Below are 18,367 nucleotides of genomic sequence, written 5' to 3' on the forward strand. Positions count from 1 at the left end.
CGTCTATAGGCTTCATTTTCGTCGCAGAATGAGTGGTTGTGTTGAACAATGAAGTAGCAATCTTATATAGGGGAAATGAATGTAATGTCGACCTAAATGCTCCTAATTTGGACCCATACATAAATTCAGCAATCGACTAAATTTTCAATAGTGACCAAAATATACAATAATACCTACCCAATGAAGCGTTCATCTAGATAAAATTGATAAAAAGCAGATTTTTAGCGATGGGCCCACTCTTAGATACATAGGCCAACATTAGAGCCATTTCCCCTATATCTTTGTTTGTCAAATCGGTGTATTTTGGTTTGATGCATCTAAAAACCTGAAGGCGTGTAGAAAATTTCAACGTTAAGTCTTTGAAGCAGACTACGTACTTCTATTGATTTTAGAGCGACTTCATTGTCGCACACAATCATTTGTGGTGTACCATGCGATGTGAGTAATTTAATGATACCCCTTTTTATATCTGGAATAGAACGAGATTTTACTGGAATAAGCATAGCGTAACGCGACAATCTTCTATACCCGAAAAAAAAGCGTCGGGCTGGAAATAAATATGTCTAAATGAAAAAAATATCTAATGGTTTGTTCGGGGTTGGGGTATATTCAAACTTAACGCGATAAGGGTTTCTCTCGTATTTGTTTTCGAGACAAGTAAGACAGAGATTAACGAAAGAGGATACCTTATTCTTCATCTTGGGAAAGTAGAATTCCTTGGAGATTATCCGATGGTTATACTCTATGGGCTCGGCTGTGCGTTTTCTCAATAATTCTGTCTTGATCTTCTTCTACTGAGATGTCCTGAAAGAGTGTTTGTGTTAATTTAATTTTGAAAATTTTATTATAGGTTATTTTATATTTTATATTTTTTTATAGGTTATTTGAAGAATATTTAACCATCTTTCAGGACAAAGAATACCGTTCATCCTCTTGGGATGCATGAATTCTTTAATTATTCTAACTGCCACTGGTACTTCGAATGATGTTCTGGTCATGGTCCTTCTTTATATACCTGGAAATATTTGTTGATAAGTATCATGGGTTTTGTCCCCTTTTATCATAAGGATCTGATGTTTGAACTTAGTGAGTCATGTTGCACAGTATAATAAATCTCTGAATCCAGGGAAATCAATATATATTTCTTGGGAAATAAGAAACTAATTTTCAGTGAAATTCTTCACATAGGATACATAAATCGATCAGAATGACTGAGTACGCAAAAATTAATTGTTTATTTTCTTACAAATTTCAGGACGTATTCTCGTCTATATAGGGGCTTTTCATAAACTACGTAGAGGTACATTTTTTGGAAATTTGTATGGGCCGTAGATATGTGGGGTCCCTCTAAAGAGTCTACGTAGTTTATGAACAGCCCCCTAAGCAGCGTCCGCACATCTATTATCCATTTTTCAATGTCACGCACACATATATCGTGTTTGTTTGTTTAAATTTATCTGCTACTTGCTATTCTATCCATTTCAATTGACAAAATTGACCAAAACGGGTTGAAAATGTTGTACGAGCGTTGTATCCAAACTTTTCAGGTGAGTGTGAAATTGAACTGCGTGTTAATCAGCTGTTATATTATCGGCAACTCTTTATCAGCCTTTTTTGTGGTGGGTATGTTTCATTTGAAGAAAAACCTGGTTGTTGTATGACTAACATTGAAGTTGTATGACTAAGGTGTGTGTGTGGATACAATCCGTCGCCCACTGAACCGGCAGTGTTGTTATGGAAAAAACTTGTCTGCATCTATCCTGTATCATAGGTGCAAACATTTTTAGCCCTGGAGATGGAAGGTGACAGCTCTATTGTACATCCAGTGACCCATTTCAAGAATACCTGTTCCTACACGTACATTCTGAGGTCTCCTTCATATACAATAAACCCCGCATGAACACATCGATGTATCAATTGGATACATGTAATGCATTCACACTTCCAGAATAAAAAAAAAACTTTTTTTTATTCTGGCGCGTATTAAGTTGTAACAATTTGAAATTTATGTGAATAACACATTAAAATGTAATGATAACTCGGCTCTGTAAAGTTTATTCGATTGAGCCTGTACAAATAAATTAATATAAAAAAACACATTAAAATGTAAGTAAACTTAGCTGATCTGTTCAACGTCAAACTAAAAAGGCGGCTCTCGATCGCATCTTGTGTCCGACGTCTTTTCCCCCTTTTTCTTGTCTTTTTACGAACCCTCTTTCCTTGATTCATCTGCTCTACTTCGATGTATGTTGTATTTTCTCAATGCTTACTACAAAATAAACATTAAAACATTAAAAATTATGTTCAAATACTCTATAGAACGGACTGACATCAGTTTTTAAATCAGTTTTCACACTGAAACTAACAGAAATCACTACTCGAAACAAAAATTTTGTATTTCAAGGTTACTGCTTTCCATTGGACCAGTTCCGACCTTCTCCGATTAGCATGAAACTTTACATAACGATAACGATTTAAAATGTCTCAAATATTGTTTCGTGTGTAGAAATTACATAAAAAAGTTCAAATATTCAACCAAAAGTTCTTGTCCAAGGATTTTTGCCCATTTAAAATATCCATGGTTTTAAATATTCCAAAAGTTTACATTTCTTATGAGCTTTTTTAAAAAAAGCATAAAAAAAAATTAAGACATACTTTTTGAGACATTAAAATGCAACGCAAAATTACAAAAAAAAAATGCTATGTTTATTTTCCCCATAAAGACTTTATTTTTATCTACAACTTTGTCTCTGACGTTCTTTCGATCAGAAGTGAAGTTTTTGAGCTGCAATTTATTGAAAAATTACAAAGACACCATTTTGAAAAAAATACAACATTCAAAATGGCCGAATTTATGTAAAAATGTAAATGATTGCCCTAACACACAATTATGCAAAGTTTTATGCAAATCTGGAAAGTCGAGCTTTCCGATTCGTCATTTGGTGAGGAATTGATCATTGCTAAAGAACATTGTTCTATGCTAGACGGACTAAATATTATTGAGAAAAGGATTATGGTGGTAAACACAGACTGGCAAAAATAAATTCCATCAAACTGTCACTACCCATATTTTTATGCAGAAATGCAACATCTTTTTTTATATTCAAGTAACACTTTATTATTATTCTTTTTTTAAGGTTTCAAACGACGCCAAGGATAACAAGCTGTTGTTAGTAAAATATAATTGTTTCCGTCATATTTGATTACTCTACCAAGAAAAGGGTAAGGATAACTTGGCTCTAGATTACTTAATTCACACGATGCACATATTGGCTCAGCTAGCTCTTAAGATAGGACAAATTTTAGTGGCTAAAGCATACTATGAGAAGTGCATTGAACGTAACGCTAATCACTGGCCAAGTTTTACGTTGAAGCTGTATGACTAAGGTTTCATTTAATTACTTTCATCGATGTGTTTTGGTGAGAAAATACAGCACATCATTTACCCCATTAAAAATTATTTTGGAATATGAAATATTAAAATATTAAAATTTATCATAATATGAATAGTATTGAAAATTTCACATGATACTAAACCAATAAATTTGCGTAAAATGAGATTCAACCCCTTCAAATATGTTGATGTGATTCGCAAACGATAACCCTCTCGATTTACACTCAATGCCTTTATGGCTAAATACAAATATCGAATTAAATCAAAATACGAGAAATTTTAGTAAATATAAATGGCAAGAGGTGTGATTTATAAGTTTTGATAAGAATATGATAAATATCTGTTCATTACCTACATACCTACGTAAAACTATTGTACTTGTTTTTCTTTTCACACACGCTAGTTCGCTCATCAACGCTTGCAAATTAACGAGGCAAAAGAAAATGTTTTCACTGCTGCACAAACATATAAGGGTTTCTTTCTTTTATGTATGGAACGCAATCGTTAAATTTCGTTCCAAGTTCGCTTTACTCTATCGGAGAGGGGTGCTTAACATAATGTACGTATAAAAGCTAAAATCATACCGTCAATAACAATCAGATTTCCTTTATCAATACAGCAGTAAGTTTAGTTTAGATTTTGCACAATGAAGCTGAAGTTTGTGGTAAGTGTTATTAAACCACAAATCTAGAATAAAAACGAATCGTGTTTGGCAAGTTAGTGGCATAGTAGTAATACTTAAAATGTAATATAAACTTCTTAAATCAATCAGCTGTGGGTGTGTGCAGTTTTAAAATATGTGAAAAGGTCTCCAGTGTATGTTGGAGGAAAACATGTGAAAAAAATATGAAAAGCAAAACATCATTTGATTTTATTTCGTTCATATCCTATTTGTCACGAGCAGAGATGCCAGATATTTTTTTCTGAAGTCTGCGAAAAATTTCTGTGAATTTCAGAAATGTCTGTTATTGGGCTTCATAAAATTAGCAAAAGCTTTGCGTGTGTCGGGGAGGTTGTGAAATAGATGCGAAATTTGAAATGTTTTAAAAGTCATGTTTGAGCAAAAACCAGGTGTTTGGAGCAGGTCTTTTAACGAATGTAACCTAATTGGAGTTGCGAATCGTTAACATAAATTAATAAAAAAAAATTACGATTACACGACAAATGAGGTCAACTCTAAGTTGAGATTAGTTCACTCATATTCTTGAAAATGTAGTTAACTAACAAACTGAGTAAAACTTTCCGAGCTTTTACAGGAATTTGTTTTCTAATATGAGAAACATCTCGATGTACATATGAAATTAGTACACGGAAAAAAGTTTTCATGTAGTTTCCATTGGGAATGCACATAATATTTTTCCATTAATAACCAATAAAATCTAGCTAAATTTCACATAAAATTCATGTGATCACTTGAGTTCAAAAGGATAAATCACTTAAATTTCATTTGACACATAAACTTCATGTGATTTTGTGGTGCAATTCCCAATTACGATATCACTTGAAAGTTATGTAAAATTCTAATGAATATTTTCCGTTGGATACGTGATTTATTCTTTGAGTGTTTACTTCTAGAATGAGTGAATTTTTGGTCGATTTTTCTCATATTAGAAAAGATTTATTAAGGCTCGGAAAATTTTACTCAGTCTACAAGTAAACTACGTTTTCTACAGCACATCTTAGTGAGAGATTCAACTTTCCACTACTTAAATATGGAGAAATCGACAATCAAAAGAACAATCTATAAACTTATTAATACGATTCTAAACGCTTCGTGCTTAGAAAGTGTTGATGAGTCACATTAGAATTTTACTATAAGATCAATGATGGACATATTTAGACCCAATGTTCACAATGGCCTATTTTAGATGTACCGAGTACCCCCGGTAAGTGGACAGATTCTGACATGCGCCGAAATTCATCGTGCGAAGACATGTCTGTAAATCTGGCATCTCTGGTCACAAGTTTACATGCGGTAGACGTCTTTGAAAAACAAATTAAATTAAAACTTACCAGCTCCTAAAAAATTCAGTTTTTTATTGTGAAAGCAAATTGTGAATTCAATGCACAGTGGTCCAGGAGGGTGTTTTCAGGTAAAAACTAAAAAAGTGCATAAAGATGCAGTTTAATGAAGTTGGTGTCTTGATACAAGTTTAGATTAAAAAAAAGGCCCATCTGATGAAAGGGTCATCCATAATTTAAATCCCTTAGGACAAAAAATCAAAACATCAATGGTTTAAATCGTCGTTTTCATTGATACATGAAGTATTTTTTTACAGAAGGTCCATTCAAATCGACTTTTCAACCATAACTTTTTTTATTTGTTTTTTTCATGGCATACTATGTTTGAAAGAGTTTTTTCATTTACCAAAACAAGCAACTTTCTAGAGTACTGCAACATGTTAAGAGCGTTTATGTGTTCAAAACATACGATATTCTGGTGAATATTTTGTAAATTGGGGCAACCAGTTTTTTAAACTAAAGACGTTATCAAATTTAACGTGCTTTGATGAATACTTTTATGTAAAAATATTAGAGGGGAAGTTATTTTTCATTACAGGACAGCTAATTTAAAATCATGGTTTTTAGCTCAATTTTACTTAAAATTGGCTCTTTTCCGAACTAACTTCTTTTATATCAAAGTTTAATCATCTCTTTCATTAAAAATGTAATTTTTGTAGGAAACCACACAGCTTGAAAGATAAATATCACATTACAATATTATGATTCTGCTAATTTTAAGAGATGTGTGCCATATTATGTTATTGACATTATCAAAGTCAATTAAAAAAAGATAGGGTTTGTGTACAGCGCAAAACTGCATTATTGATTAATACACGATTATTGCTGTTTCATCATTCAATAATATTCACTTGATTAAAAACACATAAACTTAATTCTCAAATCAACAATGTTTCAATTCATTATTAAAATATTTGAAATTAGGTGACCTCAATATCCTAAAATGAAGACTATATTTTTAGCACTCAATATTTGATATGGTTCCAAACATGGAGACTAAACGTTCTGTAACTGAATAATAATTAAAACTTATCGTTAGCGACGCCAGTGGTGTAGTGGTAAGCGTGATTGCCTCTCACCTCAAAAGGCTTGGGGTCAATCTCAATCGGCGACGCCCGATTTTCTGGGGCATAATATCCATGATCACGGCTTCCTTTGGAAGGGAAGTAAAGCCGCTGGTCCCCGGCCCATGAGTTAATAGGTCGATAGGTAGGGTCCAGGTGTAGGAGCTGCCCTCGTGGTGTCGGTAGCATTGGTACTCAGTACGGAAAACAAGATTGACGGAAAACAAATAATAATAAAAAAAATCAATCGTATGTTAAACTGCATTTCATATAACCCTCCAGTTTATAATACATTGCAGTGCATCTGACATTATATAACATTTTTATATTGCATCCAATAGGTATTGTCCACCTGCAAAACTTTTCCCAAGACACAAATTTTCTATCAAATCGGGATGTCATGTTAAGCAAGTAATTAGAGACCAAAAGGCCCACTCTCGCTACCTGGTGAGCGAGTTCTGAACTGAGCATTCCACCATCCAATACGCTTTTTCCATCTGAACAATTTTGACCAAGACATCAACCTTCTGTTTAGTTAACACGCAAAAAATTCGACATATTAATTAATTTTAAGTAATTTTTTACCTTATTGTTGGTAAAGCTTTTACCTATTTTTGAATTCCCTTTGTTTACTCCGAAAATAATTCATCCTATTCCACACATTTTTGGGTAATTTTGAACGGGTTTGTAAAAACTATAAGCCAAACATTTTAAAAGGCTCGATCTCCTTTGATCGATTCGCGTCACTGTGTTAATACATCCGCCGAGGAACTTACACAAAAAAATTCTGCCTGATAGTCATAGCAAGTGCGAGAGCAAGCGAGCACTAAATGGTTGATTATGGTAAAATTTTTCGATCAACTATAAATGATAAGCAACTATAATATATGCAATAAACGAATCTTACATCAAATTTTAATCAAGTGATGCAATAAGATTCGAAATTCATCCATAATTGGTCAAGTCATAAGCGTTGTAAGTCAAAACCTGACACTATTTCGTCACACATTCTTTTTTTCGATTTGCACCCCAGTTATTCCACAAAAACGTAGTTCATACGCACTATCAGATATCAGGCGGTCAAAAATCAAAAAATCGACTTTCACTAATCCTTTTTTCGTTATTTTTGGTCGATAGTAAACATTTCAACTAAGAGAATCTGAAAGTTTCAAGCTTCTAGCAGTTTTAGTTTCTGAGATATCGAATGTCGAAGGCAAAAAAGAGTAAGAAAAGTACAAATTTTGCCGCAAAAATACACTGCCACTCAAATAAAATTTCATCCACTATTTATCATATAACTACCACATAATTATACATCGTTGGAAAGGTAATTTAATAAGCTTTCCGAAAATAAAATCCATTTGAAAATTTAATGGAGACAAAAAAATAAAAAAAAATAGAAAAAAAATAATTGAAAATTAATGAAAATTTAACTTTATTGATCACAAACTTTCGAGTCTTGCACATTCCCAGGCAAATTATCAGCTCTGGATGAAGTTTTCAGTGCACTCTAACAAGTACTGAAGAGTTTGCCTGCCCCAACCTGCCCCATTGGAAATATAAGCGATTTGAAAATTTTCGGTTATTATGGAAGATTTGTTGAAAAAAATAAACATATTTAAAAAAAAAAGGTTTTTTTTAATTTTTTGACGGTGTTCCCCCCAATAAAACCATGGTAGGTTGTCTTTGTTCAATAGATTTAATTCTCTGAAAACAAGCTTGAAACTGTAACCGTTATAAAATGGTGAAAATTAAATTTTAATTAATCAAAAGTTAGGCCCTTTTCAAAAGTTGGTCGTGAAAATGTTGAAAAGTGATAACGCACACCTTATATTGATGAAACAAAGCAAGAATAATAGCAGAAATTGTGAAAAAATTATAGAAATATTTTTGACCGCCTGGTTGTATGAAAATGCCCCATAGTGATACGTCAATATTAACCATCAGCATGAACTACCTCTCACAATATTTGAAAGTTATCTATGCATTAGATTTAGTTGGTTCGGAGAGTACCAAAACTAACATTATGATCAGAAGCAGAACTTCAATACTGCGGATCGTTAATCGTAATCGAATCGTAAATAATCTGACGAAGCGAATTTCAATCGAATCTCTAGAATCCAGCCTTGTAGTTCCGATACTCTTAAGTTTTGCCAGTTGTGAATCAGTCAAAGTTTTCATTATTCAGGACTCTAAAGTATTATTATTCAGTATTACAGTATTATTATTCAGTATTTTACAAGAAAACTGCACGCGCTGAAGTTAAAGGGTTTCGAAGATGACGGAACGTAAGTGTATTTTCACAAGTATTGTAGGACTTTTATTAGTCATAAGTATTTACAGGAATATTAATTGCAAACAAGGAGCTGGTTTACATTTTAATGGAAGGGAAAGTTGTGACCTAGCTGTTGGATCATGTACAAAAATACTGGTAGTGTGTAGTCGGAAGCGAAAAAAAAAGATTTCATTGTCAAGTTCAACAATTGGTGGAGGAAAAGCACCATCATTGGGGAATATTTGAAAAACTCTAGGAAAACTAATTTTTGAGACGCTGAAAGTCTCGAGAACGCCAAAGGTCGCCCCAAGAAAACGTTCTCAAAGTCGAGCACAAATAGGACGCGTGAATTGCGGGAGCTTTTTTCTTCAATGAAACTGATGTTTGCCGCAGCATCTAGTGTTGAACCGCCAGGTATCAAGCTTGATGATATTTGAAATTAATGTCAAACGCATTACCTTATTTTACGTAACAGGAAAGAAGAATGCCGAGATTGTAGAGAACATCATGAAAGCACCAAGTTCAATGGAAACCTCAGAAACCAAAATCTTATTATGTTTGCATATAAACGCAAGAGCTTCTTCTGGGGAATACGACCAGAAGAAGATCTTGCGTTTATATGTAAACATAATTTCTCGAAAGCGCAATAGATGAGTATTTGGCTTAGTATTATTCAAAACGGCGCAGATATGTATCCAGCGTATGGGAAAATTCTCGAAGCAAAGGAAGTGTATTATCTCTGGTAAATTTTAAAAGGGACTATAGGATGCACTAAAACTGTAATTACACTTATGTCTTATACAGGACTATCGATTTCGCTATCCGTGGCAGTAGTTAGGCTTCAAGAACTTCCAGACCATACTACAACCCGCTTAATAAGCAGTCAGGTTCCTGTTAAAAAACTGCAACAGTTCTATGGTAGCTATGAACTAACCGTTATCTACAAGTGGGTATGTGATGGCAGCAGTAATCACGCCAAATATAAGCAAGGTTTTAGTGACGAGCTCAAAGCCGGTGAAGTTAAGGAGTATAGTGATTCGCACATATTGGTATTCTCGACCCCTCTGGGTATAGAAGCAAAGAAAACTGGGTCAGCTACGGAGGAAATAGTTTGGGTCAATACTCTACCATCATCAGTTACTTTATGTCGCCCATGAAAATTACTGTTTGCCAAAGAAAATGCACAATTAACGTCAAAATAAGTTGAGCATATGGAAAGGCAAATTGGTCTGCTGAATCCAAACATTTACCGATCAAATGGTATCGAGCTTCCAGTTGTTCCAAAACTGTATTTCAGTATGGTCGATACAAAAGTTGTGAATTATGTTACCAGTACCCAATCCTATTTGTGGTCGTGCGGTGAAAAATCTAAACGGTGTCAACAGAGAAGATGACCCGAACAAAACCGACACATCAAAATACACCAAAATTCAACAACAAGATCAATGGTGTCCATACTATGTATCTATGACCACATTAGCCACTTCCGGGCATTTAGCGGATGCCCCCGGGGAAGTGACCAGAACCAAAATTGATCCAAAACCCACCATGTATAAAAGTTAGTTAGAAAAGAGCCAATTTTAAGTAAAATTGAGCTAAAAACCATGATTTTAAATTAGCTGTCCTGTAATGAAAAACAATTTCCCCTCTAATATTTTTACATGAAAGTATTCATCAAAGCACGTTAAATTTGATAACGTCTTTAGTTTAAAAAACTGGTTGCCCCCATTTGCAAAATATTCACCAGAATATCGTATGTTTTGAGCAAATAAACGCTCTTAGCATGTTGAATTTGTGAGGTAGCGTGTTAAAGTACTCTAAAAAGTTGCTTGTTTTGGTAAACGAAAAAACTCTTTCAAACATAGTATGCCACGAAAAACTCAAATAAAAAAGATATGGTTGAAAAAACGATTTGAAGGGACCTTCCTTATAAAATACTTCATATATCAATGAAAACGACGATTTAAACCATTGATGTTTTCAACAAAGTTTGCGGAAATGATAAGATCTACAACTTTGTGGATCATTTTATTTTTCTAAACCGCATAGAAATATAGTAAGAAATTTTATTTTTTGTCCTAAGGGATTTAAATTATGGACGACCCCTTCATCAGATGCGTCTTTTTTAAATCTAAACTTGTCTGAAGACACCAACTTGATTAAACTACATCTTTATGCACTTTTTTAGTTTTTACCTGAAAAACACCCCCTGGACCACTGTGCAATGTCAGCATTTATTTGGTTAAGCGTGTATTTTGCTATTGTCTTACAGAGCTCATACTCAGTGTCCCTATGTTTCGAATATTAAAAATGTTTGTGAATAATGAGTTGCAGTTCAAAATGCTTATGAAGCAGAAAAGAGGAAGAGTATCCAAAATGTATATCCAACCACATAAAGTGCAAAAAAAAAAGTTTGGATTTGAGCAGTTAAAAATGACAAGCAGGATTGTTTCAATTAACCATCAGTGTTGTAGAGCCTTCGTGACCTTGACCATAAAAAATACGTATATATTACATGTATAAAACAGATCTAGAAGATTTATGGCTTAGCACACAAAATTGAGGAGTCAAAAGTGCCTTTCTCGAATAAAATTGAATAATATTTATATCACAGTGTTACAAAGATAAAATATAAGGAAATTTTCAAGTTACCTACACATTTAATTTGTTTTTGCCGAGTAGTCTTGCAATTCATTTTGCTGAAATTCAGTAAAACAATTGCCGAGACTCTGAAAAAAACAGATATTTTGCAGAGGTATCAGTAAATTTAAATGCCGAGGTAAACGACTGTTGGAAATTCTAACGAACTAGATTGAGTGTGTACTGAAAGTTATTAGTCTAGTTGTACAACATTAAATCACATTTGAAATTGATATAATTCTACCAACAATTTAAATTATTGATTAATAACCGATTTGGGTAACCATTTTTAATGTTTTGCCGGCGTTGCAAACGAAACTAAATACAATGTTCTTTTAGGAAATTATATGCTCAATAATTTTGTCAAATACTGGAATATAATCCTAGTTGATTTTTAAAAGGGATTAATATTTTATTGAAACGATATCTAGCTAATTTTTATTTTTTATAAAGGAGACTCAAGAAAGAATAAAAATTAACATCAGTCAGACATAGCTTCTATAAAATGCTAGTAGCTTTTCAGAATAAATTTGGATCCTCTTCCAGTCTTTGATAAAGTTGTTGAGTATATAATTTCTTATGAGAATATTGCTAATGTCATCTAGGGGCAAAAGCTTAAAAATTGTATTTCTTCATACATTTTCCCATACAAGCTACAGTAACTTACCAGCCTTAATTGTTATAATATATATATAAATGTTTTTACATTGATCCTGCTTTGGAAATTCATTATTTTAAACAGGTTTTCTAAACCTGCATGTCAGTATATGAATTGAAATCTTATAACTAAATCTTACTTAAATTTAAAGGGAATTAATCGTTGCAATTGAGGATTGCAACGATTTTTGCCTGAAATTATCAATTATTTTGTTGGACATGTGTTCTAAAGTCTCAACATTTAATATTTTATCTACCTCTATAGTACTGCGCCAAGGAGGCAACTTCAAAATCATCATTATGTACCTTGACGAAGTTATTTCTACCGGATTAGTTTATATGGATAGCTGTCATAACGACTTTTAAATAATTATTGTAGCACTGTAAAAACTTTTTCTGTTCGTCACGATGGTGATGATGGATTTTTAATATTTGATTTAATAATAGTAGCTCAAAAAAATGCAGTTTTGAAGCTTATTTGGAAGATACCTAGTAGTAAGTTTTCTGGCAAATGTTGGGGGTTCGTGAGCATTCCTGACATTGTGAAAATTATGATAGCATAAGATTGCGGGGTTGCTAGTGTAATAGGATGCTTTGTTGATTGTTCATTAACTCTTGATCGCTTGTAATACTTATGAATATTTAGGTGGACATTTATATCGCTGTGAAGCAACTGTAAACTCTAGAGGGAATTTATATCTGTAACTGTAACCAGTTCGATTTTGTTTGCTAACCTGGTTAAAATGGCATATATAGTTATCATAAAGATAAATCGTCCAGCTCAAATCTTTGTAGCGGCAAGAGGTGGGACCATCCTCAAATTTTTTTCCTAAGTCAAAATTATCAAAACTTCCGTTAGAATTATGCTGGCTAGTAATTTGATATCTATCAGTCTACCAATAGCAGCATAGGTAGCTCCATTTGCTCGCTGAACATTGTTAGCAGCGAGGGGAGCAGGTAAAGATGAAGAATTTGAAGCAGGGGTGATGTTTGTACATCCGGGTACGAATGTAGAATTTGTTCCTCGCTGACCGTTGTTAACAGCAGAGGAATTTGTACCTGGTCGGAAACGTAGAGCGTCTTCTACCTGTCACTTTGAATCGATTTGCGAGTCTCACATTCCTAAAAATTGGATTTCTGATTTTCCCCACAATTTGAACATTAAAATTTCTTAGGAAATCGGAAGTGGTTATTACAAAAAGGGAAATCTTTTCCTTCTCAGCATTAAGCCGGGAAAGTTTACTCATCATCCGTGAGCAAATCGAATTGATTGCTCAAATTAATTGCGCCATGGCGGCAAAAAATAGTTTATCCAAATCGGCTTCCAAGCGGATTTCTATAAGTATCTGAAGGATCAAAGAGGAATTTTCCAAATCATTATCCAAGCAGGATTACCTCGTGTAGGGTCCAAACAAGGATCGAAGAGGAATAAGAGTCGAAAAAGGTAGAAAATTCACAGGTATATTAAGCACTGAAAAGTGTTGTTTAAATTTGTTGTAGCTTTAGGTAGCAGTAACACTTCCCTCTGTAAAAAAAAAAACAAATAAATTCGCACGGCAATAGAGCACGATGCGGACCCTGGTTTGACAGTTTGATATCTATTTGTCACCTCTCTTGTGCACGCTAGGCGTGCTTAGTTTATGCATTATTGAAGCTTTTTTCTAATATCAAAATCGATGCAATAATTTCATTTTCAATATTTAATTAATAAGATGGTTATTTTTCTAGCAAGAACATGTTCTGCAAAAATTGCCTCGCTAAAACCAACAATATTCCTTAGTCACCAACAAAAACTGTTGGCCAACAAAAAAGTTAAGTTAAAGTTGATTGAATGAAGGATATGTTTCGAACACTTTTAATAAACGAAACATTCGTTTTTTTTACCCCTCCCCCTTGATATGCTTTGTAGTGATAGCACATAATTTTATTTTAATATTTGTTATAGCCTAATACTAGTGCACAAAATGGTACAAACTTAGAAATAAGACAATAATAACGATTTTGCTGAAATTTTTCAATTGTAATCATAATAACTCAATTAATTTCTTTTTGATGGAGGGTGAGGTTCTTAAATAAAACAATTATAAATACTTATATAACCATTGTAACTGATAACTGTTTTGATCAATTACCATTACAAACAATGACTAACCTTATAAACAGGTACCATACACAAACTATAAAATAGATGTTATGACCATAGCGCATACAGTTGGGATGATATTCCGAATTGGTGGATTGGCGCTTCTTATTGTTATTGTTTATGCGGCTAGCACTTCATCTCAGGGTAGATGGATTGCGTTTGTTCGGAAAATCTTCCCTTTTTTTTTGCTTGATTTGTTTTTCTTCGATCTTGTTTTCCGTACTGAGTACCAATGCTCCCGACGCCAGGGAGGCAGCTCCCACACCTGGACCCTACCTATCGACCCATCAACTCATGGCCTCAGAAAATCCCGACGGTGCCGACTGGGATTGAACGCAGGCCTTTTGGGGTGAGAGGCAAAAACGCTTACCAATACACCTCCGGCGCCGCTAATCTTCGATGTTACGTACGAGCGAAATCAACAAATGCATTAACAATGCGACCAGGACACGTTTGTGGATATTCATCAACGCTTTAGTATCCAACCCAACATTGTCAATAGCAAAAAAAAAAATCGTTTTAGGCAAAATTATTATTTTGAATATTATCGATGCCTGAGCCAAAAACCTCAATATTATCATATTATTTCATGTATTGTTTTTTTTTCAGATATTGGCCGTTCTGCTCTGCGTGGTTTCTATAGCTGGAGTTACTGCTGCCGGGTAATAATAAGTATGCTTATTCATTTATGTACAGCTCTGCACTATATAATTTGTTCATAAATGTGAATATCCTATGATAGGAAGAAAAAAAACTCCTAAGGCCGGGCGCCACAGTGATCTACCATACAAACTTGACCCACCCTAGAGGGCATGCAAAAATATGACAATATTCAAAATATGAAAGGTGCAAAAGCAGATACGTAGCCAGGAGCAGCGTTTAAGGATCACTAAGGGTATATGTTTATGGTGAACACTGATCACTGTTAAATGTATATTAATTTGCTTTCGATTATATACCCGCGGTAGTCACAAACCCGTCATCAGCAAGAATAAAACATATATTGTATTGGTGTGGCGGCGATGTGGCATTATGCATGATGTTTTGACATGCTAGCAGATGCAACACCTCCGCCACATCAGTGGGTGTCTGACCTAAAACATAACTTCATTCATTTTCAGCTGGGAGGACGAATATAAAAATACGATTTCCCAAAAACCAGCAATAACAATATTTCTGGATGACTTCACAGAAATATGTTTTATTCTTGCTGATGACGGGTTTGTGACTACCGCGGGTATATAATCGAAAGCAAATTAATATACATTTAACAGTGATCAGTGTTCACCATAAACATATACCCTTAGTGATCCTTAAACGCTCCTCCTGGCTACGTATCTGCTTTTGCACCTTTCATATTTTAAATATTGTCATATTTTGGCATGCCCTCTAGGGTGGGTCAAGTTTGTATGGTAGATCACTACCCCCTACTCCCCACTACTATTCCGATGTGTATTGAGGTTCCCAACAACGGTGTCAAATTTGAATGAATTTGGTTATGATCTGGATTTGCGAACCATTTCATTTACTTGCCAAAAACTCAAATATTGCTCATTTTCACCAGTCTTCGACAAAGTTGTTTTGTAAACTATTCTCAATCTAGGTTAGAGATTTGGTGAAATTTGAGCAATATTTGGAGTTTTGATAAGCTTATGAATATGATCATTCTTAAAAATGTCAACTCTAGAACGTGAACGTCAAAAGTGGCCTAGCACATACAAAATTGTTGAATAAACGTAAATGATACGAAAATGTCAAAATCGCCTAAAAAAAAAACAAGTACACCAACAATGATTAAAAATGTAATTATGGCCAAAAACACGCAAAATAAATGTTAAAATACTTTACACTTTCGAGACTAGCATAAAAATTAAAAAAATTTCATTAAAACGCCTAAAATATCCCCGAAATGCAAAAAATGCTCCAAAAATTTCAAGATGACCAATAGCTACTTGAAAGATGGGGCCAAAAATGGCAAAAAAAAACACATTACTTTAAAATCGTCAAACATGGTCCAACACTGAGTAAGATTGTCCAAAATTGTAAAAATGGCCTGAAACATAAAAAAATGTTAAAATGGCCAGAATTTAAATTGTTGAACAACCTGAAATTAACCATTAATCTCAATAATGGCGTCGATTTTTTTTAATGATTTTGAAATGCTAACGTAGGGGAAATGCCTCTAATGTTGACCTATGGATATACTTATGGATATTTTGGTCACTATTTAAAATTTAGTCGATTGCTGAATTTATATATGGGCTCAAGTTAGGGGCATTTAGACCGACATTACATCCATTTCACCTATTTAAGAAAATAAAATTCTGGATAAAAGTTTCCATTAGTCAATGTCAATGCTTTTATCATTTTGGATGAATATTTGTTGATATTTGCGTACATATCAATTTCAATTAGTTATAATCCTTGAAATAAAAAACTTATTAGTTTGTTATTGTAAATCAATTTCAACACAATTTTAAATTCAGATAAATTTTGCATATTTTTTTTAATCATGACCACGTTGTCTAAATTTTTGCGACCCATCGGTTGCAACCCTTATATTGAGAAATGCTGTGCAAACTAATTTGTTCTGAATTTTGTGAAAAAACGGATATCGGATAACGGTTAACGGATTCTGGACTTTTTTTCTGTGACTGTTTATGTAAATAAAAAAAAATTACATGTCAATTGTTTCTTGGTCTTTTATTATCGATCTGCAGTATCACACATATCTGTTGTTGGAATTTATGCGTAATATTTAACAATAAATTAAATGTCCGGCTTAACGGACCGTCTAACATTCGGTGCATTACGGTACTTTATTCATGTTTTTCGACATTTTCTTCTAAGTGAGTGGCCGAAACCAGGGTATTTCTTAGCTAAAGATCTGTATTTTATGTATGAAGGAGAAATGGCTATAATGTTGCCCTATGGATCTAAGATTGAGCCCATCGCTAAAAATCTGCTATTTATCAATTTATCTAGATAAATGCGTTATTGTGACGGCACAAATGCATATTTTTGGTCGCTATTAAAAATTTAGTCGATCGCGGAATTAAGGTATGGACCCAAATTAGGGACATTTAGGCCGACATTACATCCATTCCCCCTACATCATACAATAAAACGACAAATAAAAAAAAAGGAATCTTCAACTAAATAAAACTATGTCAGTTGCTGATAAAAATATACAAACAGAATGAAAAAGCCTAGTGCTCTAAATCATAAGAGTGTAACCGATTCACATTATCGATTTTCTCTTTAGATTACTACAGCCAAGTGAACCAATTTCCCGATTATGTTTAATGCAGTTCCATAAAAGGTTATATTGGCTACCAAAACCAACATCAGACGTACCGAAAAATGATAATTTGGCCGAGTTATTAACAAACAAACAATTAAAGTCATTGGGGAAAATAGAAGCAAAGCGCATTGTTCTTTTCAACACTATCAAAGCGAATTCAATATCACAAGCCGAGCTCTGAATTTCTTCTACCTGACAACGATTCAGTTGTTCAAATCAGTCGATCATTAGGATTGGAAACCTAAGTTAAGCATCAGGTGATCACAGGGAATTGAACATTTCGAACAGAACGATGTCCTAATTTATGGTATTGCAATGTATTAATCTTCAAACAAAGGCTGTTCATAAACTAGGCTTAGACCTCCACGTGGAAATAAACCCTTCTTCTTCTTCTTATTCGCATTTCAAGCTTATTGCTAAGTGCATATTAGCTTATTGTGTGCTCTCAAATGCACTTCCACAGTTATTAATTGAGATCTTTCGATGCCAATACCAATGCATGAGTTTGTATATTGTGTTGCAAGCACAATGATACTCTATGTCCGAAAGATTCCCTAGACCAGACCAGGAATCGAACCCGCTGCCTTCGGCTTGGTAATACCGTGCCTTTACTGACTAGGCTATGAGGCCCCAGAAATAAACCCATAAACGCCAATAAACTTCCCGCCCTCCCTAAGGTGCAAACATGATGAATGAACAGCCCTACATTTCAAATATCTCCGCGTTAGTTCAAACCAGGATGAGGTTGCTCTAAGAATAAGTGCAATATACGCAATGTTGTACACGATTGCAGTTAAGGACTCTTCACTTTATAATCTAGATATGGGAAGATTATGATCCAATCAAAACTATGCAATGCTTAAATTAT

General features: G+C 33.9%; 1 protein-coding gene across 1 annotated transcript in view; it reads left to right on the forward strand.

The window, feature by feature from the left end:
• Positions 1-3,991: 3,991 nt before the first annotated feature.
• The window catches only part of LOC135716250 (uncharacterized), a 29,742-nt gene continuing 15,366 nt past the window's right edge, over positions 3,992-18,367 (forward strand). The window contains exons 1-2 of the mRNA XM_065238933.1: positions 3,992-4,058; positions 14,805-14,857. Coding sequence (XP_065095005.1) covers positions 4,041-4,058; positions 14,805-14,857 — 71 coding nt within the window. The 5' untranslated portion in view covers positions 3,992-4,040. The remainder of the gene's footprint in view (positions 4,059-14,804; positions 14,858-18,367) is intronic.

Source organism: Ochlerotatus camptorhynchus, unplaced genomic scaffold (genome assembly GCF_037179485.1).
Source record: "Ochlerotatus camptorhynchus isolate MF236.1 unplaced genomic scaffold, CSIRO-AGI_Acam_v1.1 ptg001178l, whole genome shotgun sequence".
NCBI classification, from domain to species: Eukaryota; Metazoa; Arthropoda; class Insecta; order Diptera; family Culicidae; genus Ochlerotatus; species Ochlerotatus camptorhynchus.